The 20,626-nt window shown below is 40.0% G+C and overlaps 1 protein-coding gene across 1 annotated transcript in view; it reads right to left on the bottom strand.

The window, feature by feature from the left end:
* Positions 1-20,626, bottom strand: part of FBN1 (fibrillin 1) — a 239,305-nt gene that overhangs the window by 86,676 nt on the left and 132,003 nt on the right. The window contains exons 13-23 of the mRNA XM_010998625.3: positions 18,745-18,870; positions 17,070-17,192; positions 13,874-13,996; positions 12,639-12,791; positions 8,953-9,006; positions 7,290-7,415; positions 4,796-4,921; positions 4,113-4,232; positions 3,743-3,880; positions 2,831-2,881; positions 1,075-1,200 (exon numbers count right to left, since the gene is read on the bottom strand). Of these exons, the coding sequence (XP_010996927.2) occupies positions 1,075-1,200; positions 2,831-2,881; positions 3,743-3,880; positions 4,113-4,232; positions 4,796-4,921; positions 7,290-7,415; positions 8,953-9,006; positions 12,639-12,791; positions 13,874-13,996; positions 17,070-17,192; positions 18,745-18,870 (1,266 nt within the window). The remainder of the gene's footprint in view (positions 1-1,074; positions 1,201-2,830; positions 2,882-3,742; positions 3,881-4,112; positions 4,233-4,795; positions 4,922-7,289; positions 7,416-8,952; positions 9,007-12,638; positions 12,792-13,873; positions 13,997-17,069; positions 17,193-18,744; positions 18,871-20,626) is intronic.

Here is a 20,626-nt window from a genome sequence, read left to right as displayed (position 1 = left end):
ATACAGGTTCAGACGCACCATGTGGCTGAGCATCACTTCCAGAGTCACGGACTCAGAAGCCAGTGATCTAAATGACATATTCCCGGCAGTCGGAAGCTACAGTGGTAACCCCAGAATAAGCCCAAGACCCCACAAGCATGACTGTAGGATCTCAAAACTGCTGCCACCGTGAGTCCACAGGGCAGCTTTCTAAGAACTCAGGGCCTGGTGTTCAGTAGCTTCCGTATCACTGTCCCTTGGGTTCTAGCAGTTGTCACAGAGGATCTCACCATGACTGGTGTCTGTAACAGCCCTTGTTCCCTCAGGTTCACTCCTCAGGGCTGTGACACTCTTCACTCCTGATACCCACAAGAACTTCCTGCAGGGACCTGTCCTTCTGGCTAATGGCACGCATGCCTAGCAAGCAGGGGCTACAGTTTCCAACTCAGCAAAAAATGTTCTTCTCATCAATCACCTAGTACTGTATCTGTGTTCATTGCAAATGGGGGACAGATTTAAGAGCTCCAGAATAATAACTGTGATGGTAGTGATTTAACGCATAGTTATGTATCAATAAAGAAGTAAAGTTCTCTTCACTGACATATTCTGTACTCTTTTTTATAAAGAATAAGCAAAGTGCTGAGTTAGGAAGGCTATTTGTCAAGGGAACCACCATGAAGCCTGACAGAAATGCTGAATTTGGGACACATGTTTCTACAGTTGGAACCAAGAACTCAGATCTACCTTGTTAACTGAGTTTTTAATGATCATTAAGAAATGTTCATTAGAAAAGTAATGATCCTGGGTTCAATCCCCACTCACTCCTTTAAAAAGTAAATAAACAAACTTAATTACATCCCCCCTAAAAAAAAATTAATAAATAAAAAGAAAAGTAATGAGCTCACGGTGGGGAGGGTATATAGCTCAGTGGTAGAGCACATGCTTAGCATGCATGAGGTCCTGGGCTCAATCCCCAGCACCTCCATTAAATAAATAAATAAATCTAATAACCTCCCCCCTCCACCCACACACAAAACAACAACAACAAAAAGAAAAAACAAATTAAAAAAGAAAAGTAATGAGCTCAGTCTTTACCTAGGCAGATCCTCCCCGTGGCATCCAAAGTCATCCCACTGGGACACTGACATTTAAATGATCCCTTAGAGTTAACACATAAGCCATTTTTGCATACTCCCGGGAACACTTCACATTCATCTATATCTATGGAGGAAAAAAGGCATGAAGTTAACGTATCTGTATAACATCATTCTACTTTATTCCACTCGTGGAGTCGTATTATTCTCACAACTGAAAAGGCTACTATGAACCTGATATGTCTATAAAACTAGTTTGCCTCCAAATAATTCATGTTGAGTTTTTGGGATGTTTGAAAAGCAGCTAGACCTAGCCCACCTGTTACCAAAGATAACAGAGTTTCTCCATTAGTCTCAGGGAGTAATGTTTGAGTTGTAAAGACAGGGAGCTGGTGCGAGTTCTTGGGAACAGGGCTGGGTACTGGAGACGTCTCAGGTAAGGATCCTGGGGCTAAATAATTAGCTTTATGAGATCAGATGGCTGGAAGTAAGCAGAGAAACAGAAACTTGGTCTTTCAAACTAGCAAAGAAGAAAACAGCTTAAAGCTGATCAGAGAAAAAAAATCCACCACTGAGGAATGTGTGGGGCCAGTCAAGAGTCTCCTTTGAGAAATGCTGAGAAGTCCCAAGAAAGTTTGTATCTAGTCCTATCTCAGCAGTGGTCTTGGGCTGTTCCATCAGAGCCTTGGTGGTCCCAGCTGGAGCTGGGGAGAGGTGGAATAGGCTCATGCTCATTCATTCATCATTCATCGCATCTGTCTCAAACGTACCAGTCCTTCCCAGCGTGCTTATTGGAGAACATTATGTTCTCTGCACTTCTTTGGGAAAAATATTCACTTATCAAGTTAATCCAAAGAAAGGCACTTACTTACGAAAAAGGGGAGCATTAGTCAAGAAACTCATACACACTATGTCTCTACTTAGAAGAAATAACTTTCCCAGTCAGGGATGTTGAGGGAAAAATGCTAAATCTTCCCTTATAAGAGAAATAAATGGGGAGGGGGATATTTACCTTTCAGGGTTTTGTTTTGATTTTGTTCTGGCCACTTGTATACCAAAATGTGCTGCTGAGGTCAGATAAGTTATTAACAATGGGTCTGGACCAGAGAAAGGCCAAAGGATTCAGTCATCATTTGGAAAGCAAGAACTTGGGTGGGGGTTATAGTGTTCCTCTTTATTTTAGGGAAAGAAACTTCACTTCATTCCACATATGGGACTAATTGCTGTTTTTAAAATTTTTCAGCTGCTGTGTCATGTCAGGTTGTGTTAGTCACCCTGACCTATGTCTATCTGGGACACCACAAGAAAGAATCACAGCAAACTGGAGAGAATCCACGTAGACTTTCAAAAACGAGGCAAAAGAGCGTCCCTTTCTCATCATCCATGACCGTGAAACAAACACACAAACAGCAACAAACCAGGACAAGCCAAGAAACATACAAATCTCATAGCCTCCTCAAAAGCTTCCTTTCTCGTCTTCTTCATAGATAGTATTTTGAAAGTGCCGTCACCTGAAACTGGGCTCAGCCTAAAGCATTTCCAGCCACCCTGCCCTGTGGCTGTAGTGATCTGCTTACACGCTTAGCAGATACGCTTGTGAAATTAACGTCTGTTCTGTTCGGCAGTTTTCATCATTTTTTTTTTCCCTGCTGCATATTTCTCACCGGGAAGTTACATGACAGCTTTATCCAATCCAAGTTAATACAAGCATTCTTCACGCACACAGTGATTTATGGTTTATAAATAATCATAAATACCTTCACACTGTGTTCCTTTAATTCGTGAATAGCCTTTACCGCATATGGGATCTGCACAAGAAAACAAACAAAAAGCAAAAAAACAAATCTGAGATAACAATATCCAGACTTTGTGTGACATGGGATAAGAAACACGAGAGAGGACCTGTAACAGGAATTCGCTTTTATTGCTATGAACAAGTCTGAGACAACAAAGTGTTTCTGAGATTGCATAGGTGATGAAGAAGACTGAAATGTCTTCTTGAATAAAGCTCACCTCATCTGAGATATCCTAAAAGACCTAGAGGTGCCCTAAAGATCGAGCCAAGGCAATGACTAAGAAGGGAACTGACTCGATTTCTCTCTTGCTATTAGCCCCAAAATACAAACCACACTGCAGGACTGCTGTAACATGAGTGTGGAAAACAAAGTCTAGAACTGGAAGATCCCATGCCCTGCAGCACTCACACTATGTAAATCCACACACTTATGTATGTGGACACTGAATCAACAAAATCATCAGCAAGGCTCTCAAACTTCAGCTTTGCAACAACTTTAATTTAGTCATGAACACTGGCTCCTTTACAGCATTTTTTTTTTGGCAAGAAAATCTGTTCCTGTCAAAAGCTCGGGACCCCTAATCATGAGGTTCCCGAGAGAGCCCATAGGAACTGCTGATCTAGGAAAGCCTCACCACAGAAGCACATTACAGGGTGGTGATAGAAAACGACAAATTAACCGAATCACTTAAAATTATTGTCCTTGATGTTTCTCTTAAGTTTCCTATTCAGCAATATGTTTCACTGAGGTCATCGGAGTTAAATCTTCTAAAATTCCCATGTGAAGCTATGTACACCAAGTTCTGGGTTTCCCCTTTCTAAGCAAAGTGCCCAAAGCGATGGGCACAGGAGCCACAGCACCCCCTTCTCTTACCGACTTGGCACGGGGTACACGGGCTCCCCCAGGCAGCACCGAGGGAGGAACAGCACTGGGACTTCAGCGTGGCCCCATTGATGTTGATCTCACACCGCCCATTGATGATAGTCTGCCAGCACGTGCCCTTGATGGTTTCTGCAGGGGCGGGGGGAGGAGGGCAGAGTGTATTTAATAGGTACTTATTAGGCTCTATATCAAAAATTCAAAATGTGCATTGGAGTTACAGCAAGAATAGTATCATGAAACAAGAAATAATGATCATTTAAAATTCTGTTCTCCCATACTGAAACTCATTCGCAATCAGAATGGACATTAAATACAGCAGCACTGATAAACATAGGAAAATCAGTCTCAGAAAGATAAATACCTATGCAGATGGTTTTTGTTGGATCCAAAGTGCTTTCAGAAGAACATTCACAAATAAAAGAGCCTGGGCTGTTCTTGCAGACTCCATTAATGCAAGGACTTGATTCACATTCATCGATGTCTGAAACAAAAACGGGTCTACGTTACTGCTGAAAACCAGACTTAGGCGTGGATGAATATTTAAACTTTGGCCTCAATTGCTACCACGTATTCTTCATTAGATAGCAAGGCTGGCCTAGATAGATTTTTTTTTCTAGACTAGATGGAATGCCAAAAATAACAGTTGAGCACATCACTATGGTCAGCACATGGCTGAATCTTTTTATTCAAAAAATCTGGAGCAAATGAAGTGTGATTTCTGAATTGCTAACTCAAACAGCATATATCTGATATTTTCTTCATCTATTAATTGATGGCAAATTAAATGACAAATGCAGGCAAATACAAAAGGTGTACTTTTATATGGCATTTGAATGAAAAATAAATGGCAAATAAAATGTCAATTGCAGGTAAGTGTCATCAGTAGCTTACAAAGGGCATACAAGTGTTATTTAGGACCACAGAATCTCAACCAAGTGACACAGCTGTCCAAAACAGAAGCTGCTCGAATTTATGTTTGCGGTTTTCCAGTGGTGCTCCAAAAGAGAGCAGAGTACTTGCTGTAAGAACAAAAATATGTCTTACCTTCACAGGTTTTTAGGTCAGGTTTGTATATAAATCCCTTGGGGCAGGTACAGACAAAACTTCCCGGAGTGTTTCTACATTGTCCATTGTCACAAAGTAGACTATTCAGTACACATTCATTAATATCTGGAAAACCGAAAAACGTGAACTTTTAAAAGAGCTCATCCCTTGCACGCAATTTCTTTGCATTTTAGGTTAAGTTTCTAAGGTCATAATGATGTGATTAATTCAAGGAAAGAGGCTTTGGCTTTTGCCAAAATTATCTGTTTTAGGAAAATAGAGGCTTGATCTGCACTAGGTGTCCACAAAGTCTGAAGTCACCAGACACTGCTTAATTTACTTCTTTCTTTAGCAGGAAGAAAACTTAGATTGCTGGAAGTCATTAATCTTTATGTAATTGTTTCATTGTGCCAGAATTAAGAGGACTAATCCTATTGGTTAAAGGAACTAAATAAATATTTAGAAAGTATGATCCCTCTTCGCTATGTGTTAATTCCAGGATAGGCGTTTCTTCTTTAGAATAATTTAAATGGTCTCCAGTTATGTTTACAAAGTATGAAGTAATCTGTAGAGTTTATAACTGTCATGAGGACTGCAGACTCAAGATTCAGAGAGCTGAGGAAAACTCTTTGCTTTCAGCTGAGTAACAGGCCTGTCTGATGCAAAATCAAACTTTTGATATATATTACTAAGATAATTTAGGAAGTGCAGAACTTAAATAGTTTCATATACCCCTTTGAGCTAAACTCTATCACAGACCACACAACAGACTTCACAAGGAACTTTTTACCATTGAGAGATTCTGTTCAGATTATCATTTAACAAGCTAATAGCCCTTAAGGGACACAGTTTTAACACTGGAGAGCCGCATGGGTTCAAACAGTAAATACACTAAATAAGCAACATACAGAGATCCCTTGGTATCTGCAGGGGATCAGGGTTCCAGGCACACCCAACCCAGATACCAAAATCTATGGATGCTCAAGTCCCTTATACAAAATGGCACAGTATTTTCATATATCCCATATGCTTTGAATCATCTCTAGATTACTTATAACACCCAATACAATGTCAATGCTATGTAAATAGTTGCTGGTACATGGGCAAATTTAAGTTTTGCTTTTTGGAATTTTCTGGAATTTTTTTTCAAATATTTTTGATCCAAGGCTGGTTGAATCCTTGAATGGAAAACTTGCAGATATGGAGGGCAGTGTTTATGAAGTATTTAAAATATGGGGAAATCAAGTATAAAGTTAACTTATTGTCTGAGCAAACGCCATGCTGAGAATTCTATCAAAATTATATAAGGAATGCTAACACTTCCCAAAAGGGTCACTATTGTAATTCTTAAACTTTGATCACATCAGAAGAATCTGGAGCCTTAAGTTGAGAAATTGAAGATTAAGATATAAACTAGCCAGTCCCTGGAACTCTGTGTGGGAAGTGGCTGGAGTGGACCTTTGGTTCCTAACTTCCTACCTCCGAACATGATCTGAACTGTGAACACACTTCTGACCTGATGACCATGTGCCCGACTTTGGAGTCTATACCAAAGCACTGGAGGAAGAACCCCCACTGCCTCACCAGACTCTCCCTTTAGCTTCCCATGGGGTGATTTTTGGATGATGCTAAAACATCTCTGTGTCTTTGTGGCCTGCCCAAATACATTATGATTTTTTGTGCCAATGTAGAGAGGCTATTACAGAAAAATGAAATAGTAAACCTTTTTTTGAGTGAAACTAGTTTGAAAGTACCACGCATTCTCAACTGATCACTGAGCCCAAAAGGGGGCCCTAAAATTAAGGGTGGGAAAAGGGAAAAATTCATGTCTCAAAATTCAACGTAGACCATAAAGGAAGGGCCAGGGTTGGGCCAGTAATAAAAGTTAGGGAGAGAAAAAGAAGCCTGTAGTCGAAAGAAGAGGGGTTTTATGATAAGTCTGTAGCTCCCCTGACCTGCTTCCATTCTCCATTCTGTTAGGTACTTGTTTAAGCCTGAAACTCAGGTGAAAGCTGATTTAAATGGGAGCAAATAAGATGCTTTCATGTGCTATTAGTTCTTTTTATGTGTGTTCAAAGGCCACATATTAGGAAGGAAAGGAGAAGAAAATATTCAAAGTAAGATTTCTGCTTTTTCGAAAATGACGGATGGCTATGTCTACTTTGCAGATAATGACAATCTGCAGCAGCCCTAACAACAGAGGCAGCTAGAAGGTTCGGCCTCTGCTTCAACCTGCTGAATTAGAGAACTGTACGCTGTATGAGGGACAGTACTCCCGCCATGTTCCACCATTTGAGTAAACAAAAGATCTAAACTGTCAGGATTCAGCTGCGCAGATTTTAGTTAACCAAGACATGTAGGTGTCATGCAGACACCCAGAGTGTGGAGAATCCATTTGTCCAGTCCTTTAAGCTACTCACAAGCAGTTTCCCTCAAGCAACAAAAGATGTGCATGATGCACGAAACGTCTTAGAAAACAGGTAAGACTTCTTACCAACACAGTTCTTTCCAGTTGAGTCCACTTCATATCCTGAATTGCATATACATTTGTAGGTCCCACGGAGATTTTCACAAATTCCATTTGGGCAAATATCAGGATCTAATGCACATTCATTTATATCTGCACCACACAGAAAAAAGCCCCAAATCAGTAACTTTCTAAAGTAAACATCAAGTGAACAATAAAAAAAAAAAAATTACAATAAATGTAAAGCTCTTAGGACCTCGTGAAAATAAAAGTTCTCTTTGATGAGAAAGCTTGGTCCCTTTTTCTTACAGTAAGATATTCTGAGTCAAATCTTCCTTCCACCAGTCCCTGAGAGAACTTGGCATCTGAGCTAGAACTACAAGATTACCAATCCTTAATCTAGAGGAGAACCCCTGGACTTCTTGTCTAAACATCAAGATGGAAAAGTGGATCATATCCGGAGCCCAAGTTCCTACAACTGGTCTCCCTGCCATCAGTCCATCCCTCTTTGATCTACCTTCTACACTGCCACCAGACTTAGCCTAAAAACAAGGTGATTGTGTCCTTCTCGTGATTCAGACTTTCGTAGGTTCAATAATATTCTCAAGGTTAAATTAAAATATGAACTCTGTTTATTCACTTTAAATCTCTTACTCTGCCATGAACACACACGCCCTCTCCACTCTGTGTTGGGACTGTCTGCAGCAAACCTAGTCATCGGTCCAAGCCTGCTCTAACACTACCTGCTCTGGAAGAGCAACTCTAGCCAGGTGAGGCTGGGTCCTGAGAGCTGTAATAGTCAAGGGTGATGCCAAATGACAGTCAGTGAACGCCAGTCTCAAATTTTATTGCCCGACTCTTCCAAAAATCTTGGTTGACCTTTTTTTTCTTCCCCAGGTCCCCCATGAACTCTTTACTCATTATTAATTTCCTTACTTCTCCTCCTTTCTCCTCCAAATACCCACCCTGCCCCTTCTTCATCCACACGTAACGATGAACTCAATCAAGAGAATGAACTGACAATCAGTTCAGCCAGTCTATTTTTTTTTCCAGAACTCTCTTGAATCAAATCATCTCATTGTATATAAATAACCCCTTCCTCTTTCTTGTCGCCTATTTCTACACTTGTTCCAATTTCCCCCTTCTAACTTGAATTTCTCTTTATGGCACCAATATTTCTCCATTCTAACTCCTACACTTAAATAGTTCATTTTCTTCCAACTTGGTTAATTGCTAACACTGGCTCCTACAAAATGCAAGATGGCTCCCTACTGCCACCTGATAATGACCGAGCACTTGGCAGTTAAGAAAGCGTTCCCAATGTGCAGAAAACAGTTCCCTTGAGTCTGTAACCCTGAACTGTACTTTATAGTGGTAGACCCACCAGGCTGCCCTTTCTCATGAATGAATGAGTGACCACAGTCATTGCATCTCATCCACATAAACCACCCTGGGAGGGCACTCAATCCTTCAGCACCAACCCCCACACCCTGCAGTGGCAGGACCCACCGTGCCACGGCTGCTGTCCCCACACTGGGGGCTTCTAGGTGTCCCAGGAATGTCATGCAGTGACGGCCAGAGGGGAGAGTCAGACCAGACTGCGGTAAAGGGACCGACTGGAGACCCCCAGGAAGGCCCAGTGCTGCCTCTGCACACGCTGAAGGTAGTGAATTTCAAAGCGAGTCCTTACCACTGCCTGCCGACGTTATTCCCGGCCCACTGCTGCAGAGCGCCTGGTACTCCGCTGCAATAAATTAACAGATAGTAAGTGATGCCCTTGTTTGCAGAACAGGTTGATCCTGCCCTTGGCTTTGCACAAGTCATTTCCTCCAAAGTGAGTGCAACGGAAATAAAGTGGTAACGGAAAAGGAGGCATCTCCCCAGGGAGTCACACCAGGCTCCGCAATCACCGTGGAAAACGGCTTTTAAGGATACAGGCAAGTTACAGCAATTCCTTGTGCAAAGCACTTTCGGAAAAGGTGTTTTTCCCGTGACTTGATTTTTGTTCACCAGGGACCACTTTACACGTACGGTGAAATGTGCCTGTGAAAATGTGGTTTCTTAGCCGTTAATAAAACTTTCTCCCACCATCTTGGGAATAAATTTTTTCCTAGTTTGAGCTATTTTTTTTTTCAGTTACAATCAAGTTCTTAACATTTTCTCATTTCTCTCTGCAAATTCTCTACCTTCCCTCTCACAAAAACAACAAAGTATCTACACTTGCATTTACCTGTATTTTTAAATACATGTAATTCATCAGGATACTACATTCATTCTATATGATAAACCCACAGGGAAGGTATTCCATAACGTTAAAACTGTGAGATCTTACTGAAGAAATCGAGGTGTGTTCAATTCCCAAATTCGCAATGGAATCGGATTCCTATTTCTTAAAACGGATACAATATTTTATACACAATTCCAACAAGATTTAGATGAACGTAAGACTGACTGACGACAATGGAGAACTAACAGGAATCATACTCAATCCAAGGAAAAGAAACTAAAGTGCTTCCTTAGTTGCCCATGGTTTCTGGCAACTACAGAGTCTCATGGTCAAATGCAGCTCCTTTGTGCTTAAGGGGCAGGAGAACTGAATACTAGGTATGGTCCTTTTTCACAGAGCTCGACTGCACCTCAGTGCTGAAGCAAATAGTTCCTATACGTCCACATGCTAGAAAATTGCATTCTGGATGACAGGGGATGCAAATGAGTTATACAGATTAAAGAGACGAAGGTTGACTGGTTCAGAGCCTCTGTCTTCCAGCAAACAGAAATTTGAGAAAAGTGATGAAATTCGTTAATTTTTCAATCCTCTTAAAAGGGTGAAATCCCTTAATGTTTCAATCATCTCAAAAAAAAAAAAAAGGAACAAATGGGAAGGTGATCACCACTGGGTTTGAAAGTCAGGGACTGGGAGCAGAAAGAAACGCATCCTCTGTATTGCTTCACATCAACAGTTAATTAAACCACTCAGGAAACAGTGTAAGTAACAAAACAGGAAAAACAAAATCGTGCCATTTTTGCCAAAACCAGTTTTGTAATTAGCACTAAATTAGCTGATGTTTGGTCTCAATGGAAGCAAATCATTGTCATGGTTCTTTTCCATTCGGGCAGGGGCTGGTGCCAGACTCAAAACTGCAGTGAATTCAGATCAGCGTGGGCTTGAATGCTGATGACAGTGCTTACGCTGGGGGTCTTGGGAGCAAGTCCTTTCCCTCTTCTAGTTCCCGCATCCTAAGTCGTAGAAAATGCTACCCAACTCACTTGGCAGTTCCGCAGATTTACTGAGAGAACACGCTCAAGCACTCAGTGAATGGTAGGTGTTACTGAGCTAACTCCGCGCTGTGCCACGCACACGGCGGAGTGAGGACAGATGAGAACATTCCTAGTAACTGCTCTTCTGTGGGTTTTACTGACCAATTTCCACAAGAGTAAAAGCTCAGCAGCCAGGTAGATGTATCTTCACATGTAGCTAATTTGGCTTCCAGAGCACGAAGATGAGCTTTAGATGCTGGGTGGTTCGAGTTGACTAGATTGACTAAAGATAGTCCTTCTGGATATTTCTAGTACCTTTTAAAATCCCTCCTCTCTCCTGAAATAAGGGATAGCCTCCACTTCAACCCTTCGTTATTTGGCAATTTCATCTACCAAAGGAGCGGAGAAACCAAACTGAATGAAACCACTTCTACACATGGGCCTCTTCTGTGTAAATCCATTCAAATATAAAACAGAAGCTAGCAGAATTGAGCTTCAAATACAGCTCTCTTTAAGCTTTACTGCTTAAAGAAATCTGGTCTCTTTTGGTCATCTTTTTATAAGGCTACTTCAAAGGCTACTTCATTTTCCTCTGTATCATACAAATTCTTTGGAGATGTACTTGGTTCAGAGGAAAATGTAAAAACAGAGAACTGTATGCACCAATGGTCCTAGATTCTAAGTTTTGTCTCTCCTACCCATTCAAGACAGGAACAAATCACCGATATTTTTGTGCACCAGTTTTCAGGATACTTACCTATTTTGTAAATTCAAAGTATGTAAGAAAAGTTCTTTGAAAAGTTCAAGTAACATACGAAAGGATGATATTAATAATATACAACTATACAGTTACATGGAAGTATCTTTGTTGGACAGAATTATATTTGTATACTATAAATTGAAGTGTTATTGCAAACATGTATCTAATTGATTAGTAATCATATGTAGAATGACACTTTCTACATTACTCACTGGGTGAAGTTCTCATGCAGAATAAAGCTTTCTTTCTTTAACTGGCATTGCCCCATTTCCTTTCAGCTCTTCCATTTAACCTTCTCTAATTTCTCATAATATATTTTAATTTCTAACTGTCTGATTTCAACTATTATTATTTTCAAAATGGAAAATGTTTAAAAACCATGAGTTCCTCTTGAATTGGTTGTATCTAAGCCAGAAATAAATTAACTAAATTTTAGATGTAAACCAACCAATCAGTGCTACATGTTTTCAATATTAGGACTGACTCTGTTTTAGGACATTAGAAGTCATCTGCCAAGCTACCTTAAAATTATGTTCAAATGTTGACAGTCTATTGCTTTCATTTCAGTAAACTATTTTTGCCTTATGAATAGAAATAATTTACAACTGGAGGGGATCTTCTGGATTATCCAGGACAATTTATTTTGTAGATGAAAAAACCTAAGGATCCCTTTTCTGTATTATTCTATTTTATGTACGTTTACTAATGTAAGCCATCTCAAACCCCTTTGAAAGTAGGTAAGAAAAATTCCTAAATAAACAAAAATCCACAAAGAACTGAACCCTCCAATTAAGTAATTTGTTGGCCTGTGGCTGGGAAGCAGAATTCTGACTCACTGACCAGTTTTCCTTTCACTACGCCATGTCACTTCAAATTGAGAAAAATACTTTTTCCCTAGGATTGAATAAAATCATTTAGGAAAAGCACACCTAAATCAACATGAAAGGATTTGACCAAAATTCACAAAGGGACTTTTGGAAAAAAAAAATGCTGGAAATATTCAGGTAATTTGAAAATTATTTACTTTTACACTCTGTAAAATTCTGCTTCGATAATAGTTCTTGCAAAATGCAGATACTGCGAAACTATGTTACGAAACAAGGTAAGTTGCATGTATCCTACTGAGGTGGAGGAGCTCAGACAGGAGGCACGAATGTGCTGCCTGATCCAAGTGATTGCTAGGTCGGCGAGTGACGCGTGATCAGAGCCTGAGCAGCCCCCCTGCCAAGCCCCCAGCAAGGCATGCGATGTACCTGGAGAGCATAACGTAATCTTTCCCTGTGACTTCCCTACATGCAAAGACTGCAGGCGGTGGCAGAAGCCCGACAGCATGAGTGCATCCCCACGACACCACATACCTGAATTCTGTGAAGGACACGGCTGGCAAGGCTCCCCGAAAGCATACTCAGTGCTGGCGCAGCAGCATTCAGATTTGGTAACAGCACCAAACAAGGGTTTGACACACTGGCCTCTCTTGTATCCACCATAGCATGTGCTCCGCATGTGTGTGTCTAAACAGGAAGACGCGGCTGTCATCACACTGTCGCTTCAAAGAGATGGGAGCCCCCCTCCTCCCCAGGTCAAGGTTCATGCTGGCTTTATTTACCCGCCATCCCTGTTCTAACTCATACAGAATGCCTTTCGTATTAGGTCTCACTAGAAAACAAAACAAAGCAAATCATTCAGCATTCAGCTTCCAACCAACCACCAGACTCTCAGTTTTCTAGGGACTACCACGGTTTACCCAACTGGGAGGTCCTCCAGGGCTGGGATTATATCACACTCATTTTTTTCCTTCCCCAGGTTTCTACAGAGAAGGCACTTAATAAATGCTGAATGAATGATGGATGGCCATTCAAGCTCACTTTACAATAAATAAGGTCTTTATTAGAAATATGGCCCACCTCAAAATAAACATGTGATTATCGAATATCTGAATTAGATATAGTTTCAAAGAGGAGGATGTTTAGTCTGTAAAAGGTTCATTTATACAAATCTGTAGATACTGGTCAGTTTAGCTGTGCTGTCTTTACCAACAGGAGGGGATTTCCAGCTATGTCCAATCTTCTCTCAATTTAAAGGGTTTACTGACTACCTTTCCTAAAAATAATTCAGATAAAACTTGTATCTATTTCTCAACAAATCTCAAACTTTGTATAAAGCCACGTAAAACTATTATCATGTAATTTTCTTGATTATCCACATCCTCCTTTGCCTTCTATAGCTCCCTTTGGACATTTAATTCCCTAGATGAAAATGAAATGTTCACCATGAGATAATGAGCATATACAGGCCAGTTTCAAAGACCATTATCAATAAAGGAAGGTTGGGGGAAATTGAGGATAGCTAGGGGATTAGGAAAGACAACAGGGAAGGAGGGGTGCAGATCCTTTTGGTTTTCATTTATCTCAGCTAATTGTTCTATCCTTTAAATTAATATCCACTTTATCCAAGAAGAGAACTCATCCTATTAGTCTGTTGCCCCACAAATATTAACTGCATCATATCTGCTATGGTAGAGTGCATTTGTTCCTGGTGGATACTGACAGAGGGTGCATCTCCATCGTACATATAGTCATGGCTTTAATCTTACCGACACACACGCGTCCATCCAGGCCCACGGCCAGTCCAGGAAAGCATTCACATCTGTAGGAGCCATCAGTGTTGACACAGCGCCCATTCATGCAGATCCCAGGCGTTTCACACTCATTAATATCTGTGGTGGGGAAAAGCATTTATGAAAAACGAAGTGACTTTACCTACAACCAGAACACATTTCCAATTCTGAGACTTGAAAATGGGGAGCATTCAAGATAAAATGCGGCATCAACAATAAAAGCCCAATGAGATGCAGTTTGTTTTCCTTTGAGAGAAGAGGAATAAAAATTGGGAGAGAGAAACGGTCTGAGCTTATTTCTTTTCCATAGGAAGCTATTTTAATAACATTCTCCTGAGATTTTTTTTTTAAATCCAAAACAAGAATCACAAAGGCAAAACAGAATTGGAAGAAGAGGGGAAGTGACAGCTACAAGACAAAGGGTCTTGTGTAATGTTTCACATGGCCGTTCTTCCAGGGCTGTCAGGAATTGAGCTTGATAATAAACTGCATCTTTGACCTGGGCAGGAAGCTTCTCCTTTTGGCATCCAACACCCAGACTGGTGTCTATTCCAGTATCACTCATGCCTTCACTCTCTGGGACACTTAGAATGACATGAGGAGACACAGAACTAAAGTCTTGATGGAACACCATAAAAAAGGAACAGAAAATGAATATGGATGCCTGTGATGACCATTCCTAGCCAAAAACAGCGCTGTAAGCAATTGGAACCCAGCAAAGAAAAATCTCTTAAGCATTACAAGTATTTTATAGTATCATATGTGTATACTTAGGGAGGTCTGCTAAAAGACTTTATTGGGCACATACTAATATTAGCAGATATTTTTCCCCCTTAATTCGGGAAAGTAGAAATGGTACCAAAATTGTGTTTTGGAAAACATATAACACTTTGAAGCAAGTCATTTTATAACAACTCCCTTTATAATATACAACTAGTGTATGTGACTATTTCCTTTCTTCTGACCTTAAAAAGGCAAATTGAGACTGAAACACCTCTGCGTTTTGCTCAGCTTGTGTTATTTGGCACAAAATATATTCCGATGGTCCAAGATTCCGTGTACAGATTGTATTTTAAAACAGCAGTTATATTTAAATACATGAACTCCAATTGGTTCAGTTATTCGGGTCACCTTTTTGTGCCAGTTGAGACCTATGGTAAAACAAGGGTGACGACAGCCTGAAAAGTCACACGAAGGCTTTTCACTGGGGACAGAGACATAACAGATCCAGAAGGGACTGCTCCCAGACAGTGGCCTCAACCTTCAGAGACTGATCAGCAAGGCCAAGCTGGTCATCAGATGAGTTAACTGTAGACATGAAATTAGCTTTGCTTATTCAACTCTGAGCAGGCACATTTTTGTGGCGTCAACTAAGCGCTCGGGGAGAAGAGAAAATCTTTCCCTGTTGGTGTCAAGAGAAAAATTATGGAAAAGAATTCAGCATACATTTCTTCCTTTCCTTTCTTCCTCCTTTGTTCTCACTACTCCACCTTCTCTAAAGATCAGAAAGAAGGCATAGGTAAGAATACAGGCCATTCTCCTTCTCTCTTTCTCTCTAGCTCTGATTCTTAAGCCAGAATGCTAGTCAGAGCTTTAGAACCAGCAGGCACTTTCAGATGAACGGAACAATCCATTTTATTGGTAAGATACTAGTTCACTGGTTGCAAACAGTTGCAAAACCTAGTTTCACCTATGAGGTCATAATATCCTCTGAAATAGTTACATTAGCATTATCTATTGGCCACCATGACCAAGAGGCTGTGGCTGGGGTCACCAGCAGCCTATAGGCACTAAAATTAAATCTGAGCATGCTCTGTTAATGGGTAAAAGGAGTGTTCTTGAAAAAGGTCTGTTCACAAAGGGGCTTTCACATTTCCTTCTGTTATTTTGTTTGGAAGCCTAGTTCCAATATTCCAGCAACCATTCCCTTCCCCTTTCTTTTTCACTTGCACAGCACTTAATATTACTGCACAATTTAGTGCTTTGTTGTATGTTGTCTTAACACTGTAGAATATTTCCACATGTTAATCTTGTCTTCACAACTGTCAGTTCCACCCAGCACATAGCTCAAAAGTATAGAAACCAATTTCTGACTTCAAATTTGAAAAAAATGCTTTCTCTTGCTGTGAAGGAAGATTTGTACAGTATTAGGAGCCACTGATGTGAAGGAAGGTCAGAGAGCACGTAGGTAAACAACCAAGGGCTAGAAGCTCTTTTAAGCCTAGACAAAATACACATCTCGCCGAAGACTCAATACAAGGCTTTCTTGCACGACCTCTTTACCAAAGCTGCCCACCAGGGGCACCCAGAGAAGAGGAACCATACATGTTTCTCCTGCCTTCTCAATCTTGAATAGCTTGCTGCTCTGTACTTCGACTATGAGCAGAAGGCTTTGAGTGCAGTGTTTCTGCAGATTTCCTGGACCTGTTTTGAGCATGAGGTTCCTTGAGAAGCCTGGTTCCAACTCAGATCTTAGACACAAGTGCAATAGCTCCTCATCCTTGACTGCATGAGGCAAGAGCCACTAAGCACAAGTTTACCTCTGATGACAATTCTCAGGACCCCAGTTTTCAGCAGCACAAATAAAAATCTTCATTTTGTTTCACTACCCAGAAAAATGAAATTATTTCAAAAATTCCTTTATTTCTTCTGCTTAAACCTCCTTCCCATTTTTGCTTCTGTGACTTGATAAAGCTTAAATGCATTGTGTTTCTTAAGGTATATGGAGGAAATTATGAAGAAGAGATCACTGCCGTAAGAGTCTACAATAGTCTGTCCTGGTAAAGATGGAAGAGTTGGCAAATGACAGCCATGAAGAAGCCAAGGGCCATTATTCCTCAACTACAAGGAAGAGGAAGAAGACAGCTTACTGAAAAAGATGCTCACATCTGTTGGTAGTCCAAACGGCAGTGCAGCTTCTCATTCATTTGCTATGGAGCCTATCCGGCTCCTCTGAGAAGACATCAAACACCCTTTCTGAAATAAGAACTGCCTTCTGGGCATAAACCATAGCTCTCTGGATGGCTGGACTTAAGAAAGAGCTCCAGTTTCCTAACCCAGAATCAGGGTACTTGAAATCAGGAGAATCGATAAGGAAAGGTGGCAGCTCTAAGCAATGCAGAGAAGAGAAAAAACAGGTGAAGAATATGATTTAGAGTTTTACAGCACAAACCTTTACAATAACGCCCATCTGATGCCAGCTGAAATCCAGGTTTGCAAATACATTTAAAACTGCCATCTTCATTGATACACATCCCATTAAGGCACATGTTCCTTATGCTGCATTCATCCATATCTGAAAAATACAGAAGACATATTTTCTAATGACTGGATGAGTAAGTTTACAAAGGAAGCCAATCTGGATCAATATAATTCTGTTTCTTTACATTGCTTTATTTTTGTTATTATTGTCTAAGGCCAATTTTCATCCAAATAAAGCATACAAAGAGAAGAAGAGCTGTATGAAATATGCATCTCAAGTTCTCAATTTTTGACATGTGCATGCAAGCTATAGGGCTAAAGTTATTTTATGGCATGTATATACATATATATACACATGTATATATATATTAATTTCATACAGAATTATATATATATATAATTCATATAAATATATATGAAATTTGACTCAATAAAAGCTACCAAGACTCCTTCTAGGAAGAGTTTAGTTTACAAACTGAAAAGTGTGTTAAAAGCCTGATGGTTATATCTACAGATCCCTATGATTTCTAATATACTGAAAATAAAAAAACCCTCAAAACTAAGGATGACATTTGAAATGTATTTAAGCTACTTCCTGATTCTTTAAAAAGTGGAAACCAGAGGACAGCTGGTAGTTTGAACCAATTTAAATACGGGTAGGAAAAAATGTATTTTTAAAATGCAAGACTCGATTGTGGCGTACAGCTAACCTATAGGATCCCTTGATCCTATTTCTTTAAATTCATCAGTGTGCTATTTTAGTTAATATTACAGCTGTCTTAGGAGGCACTTGCTCTTCTAGACATGGTGTGTTTTCACTTACAGGCTTTAGTCAGACCAAAGTAATTTATGATTTTTTTTTTAAACAAGATCCTATCCCAACTGAGAATTTTGGCATTAAGTCTTTGAATTGAATCACTGAGATAATATTCTGCCAAAAATGTTTCTAAGAACAATTTTGAAATTCTTTTAATGTATGAATAGATTCTTGGGATCTTTCCCAAAGACGTTGGGAAAGACGATAAGAAGCATTCTTCATTTTTTTGCTAAAGGTCTAAGAAGTGGAAACTCATCAATAATTGTCGTATTTTCAGTTTAGGGAAAAAAAAAGGGCAGAGGAAAAGACAAAATGTTTGAAACAGCCCAATTCAAAGTGAGGTGATTAATTCAAGAGGCACTATAAAGGGCTCACTCGGAATAGTCAACATTTCTCTCAAATTTTACATTTCCAGATATTCACTAGTTGTATTTTTTTTTTTTACTGCATAGACACTTTAAACAAAAATGAGTGTAAGTGACTAGAGAATATATGGGATTAGAATTATTTTTAAAGGTACAAATTCTGGTTGTATAAAGTCTGGAAGTAATTACTTATGCTACAAAAGTTTCATTACCAGGGATCCTTAAATAGCAAGCTCTGCTCTGATATTTAAGATGATATTTGACACAAATGTGAATTAAAGGCATGCATACTGTTGAAAACCAGTCTTCCTCTCAGATAAGAATAGGTGTTTATATATTTGATACTCCGACCCTTCCCCTCAGTGTTTGGCTTGGTCTTGTTACAGACTTTTGATGTTGGAACTGCGATGGAAGACGAGGAATAACACTGTTGCCCTCTAGTCATTATTATCACGCCCTGTTACCTTCACAGTTCTTCCCATCTCGCGTGACGTGAAATCCCGCATTGCACACACAGTGGAAACTGCCATCTGTGTTGATGCAACGTCCGTTATTGCAGATCCGGCCATTCTGTAAACACTCATCAATGTCTAAAATCGAAGTTAAAAAGGAAGAAATAACTATATTGAGGGGACTGAGAATTATTTTATTCCTCCCTCTCACCCTCTCCAAATTCATCATCTTAGTCTTGGGTTTTAGTTACTAAACAATATTCTTCAACATAAGTTCAGTATCAAGTAGTATGAAATTCAGGATTACTAATAAAGTTTGAAAGACATATGAAAGGGGAAAAAAATGCCCACAGAACAGCATTCAGTCTAACTCTTAATTTCTAATAAGACTCCTTAAATTTTAATTCCGTAAACAAAACAGATTCTTTTTCACCATTTTCCTAACTAATTTGATGAGCCAGTGTGTATCATTATTTACACTGAACTTTGGTTGGTGTCTTTTAACTCATGATCAAAAAGGCAGATCTGACAGCTGTATCAGAACAATAAAACAGAAATGTCATTAAAAATAATATAAAAACTTAATTCCGTCTGAAAACCATCGATCATTTGATTCTGAAATGTCTACCTTCTTTATGACAGTTCTGGTCCAAGTGCAGTTTTGTCTGTATATTCTTAGCCCTTCTTTTATAATTTTATGAGTATCCTACCTACCAAATAAAACAATTGGGACCATGGGGGCATTTCCCCTTTTTTCTTTTGTGTTTGCTATTATGCCAAAGTAGACAACAGAGCACAATATGGAAGTGTTAGAAATGACAGTAACTCAACTAACCTGCATCCAATCTCACATTTAAAGATTAATAATTAACCTAAAGTGGATAACGAGGTAGCCTGACTTATCTAACCTCCTCAGTTTCTAGGCTCCATGCCTGGATGAACACACACCACCTTATCTGCAGAGCACACAGTCTTTGAGGGCTTACTCCCTGGGAGCTAGAGGCCAGGGGACCGAGCAGAGTTGGATGGGAGCAGACCTATCCATGCAGAGCTGAGGCCACGTGTGCCTGGGTACAAGCGCCCTAAACATCCTCTGGATGACAAGAATGTGCACTCACAGCGCACTGGTTATTCTGACTGTCTACCCTGCGTCTGCACGGTGTCTTGTGGTTGACCCTCAGACGCACTTTCTTTCTGGGCAGATCCAGCAGCGGTTTCCACACGAGTCATTGGACTAGCTGAGGCCGTCTGGGCTTTTCTTCTGTCTGATCTTTGTGCCAACAACCTACAGTCTTTTTCTCTCTCATTTATTTCTTAATCCTTGCTAAAATCTGACCTGCTCCACACTCCAAAAAATAGTAAAAGCCACATATTCTTGAGCAGACTTTTTTCTTTAAGATTCTATAATCTACTTTTTTTTTTTTTTTTTTTTTTTAGGATTCAATAATCTTTTTGAGACCCAAGGAGAAAATAAACAGTAGAAAGAGTTCAGCTTTTTCTCTCCTCGCTCATTTCAAAATGTCATCGGGCTCCCACTGCCTTACAAAAATAAATTAAAAGCTTGCCATTCAAAGTCTCTACTGTGTTTCTGTCTGTTTCTTCTGTCCCCTTCTGTTCAGCTCCTTGTGTGCTTCTTCTCAACTAGTTCACAGCCTTTCTGAGCATTCTGTGGCAACCTTCATCTACCCCCAAATGTGAGCACGTTATCAACCTCTTGGGTTTGGGAGAAACTTAGCACCAGCTCTTAAAGAAGACAGTGCTTGAGGCTCCTAGGTAACTCTCAGTCTCTAATAAATTAAGTCTCAGATTGATGATAATAACATGCATGTGCACTGGCTGGCCCCTGCCCCAGCTGAGGACTCTCAATAATGTCTTCTATTTGCTTATTTAACAG

This window comes from Camelus dromedarius, chromosome 5 (assembly GCF_036321535.1).
Source record: "Camelus dromedarius isolate mCamDro1 chromosome 5, mCamDro1.pat, whole genome shotgun sequence".
Taxonomy (NCBI): domain Eukaryota; kingdom Metazoa; phylum Chordata; class Mammalia; order Artiodactyla; family Camelidae; genus Camelus; species Camelus dromedarius.
Note: the sequence above shows the minus strand (reverse complement) of the source record. Positions and strands in the feature narration are given on the sequence as shown.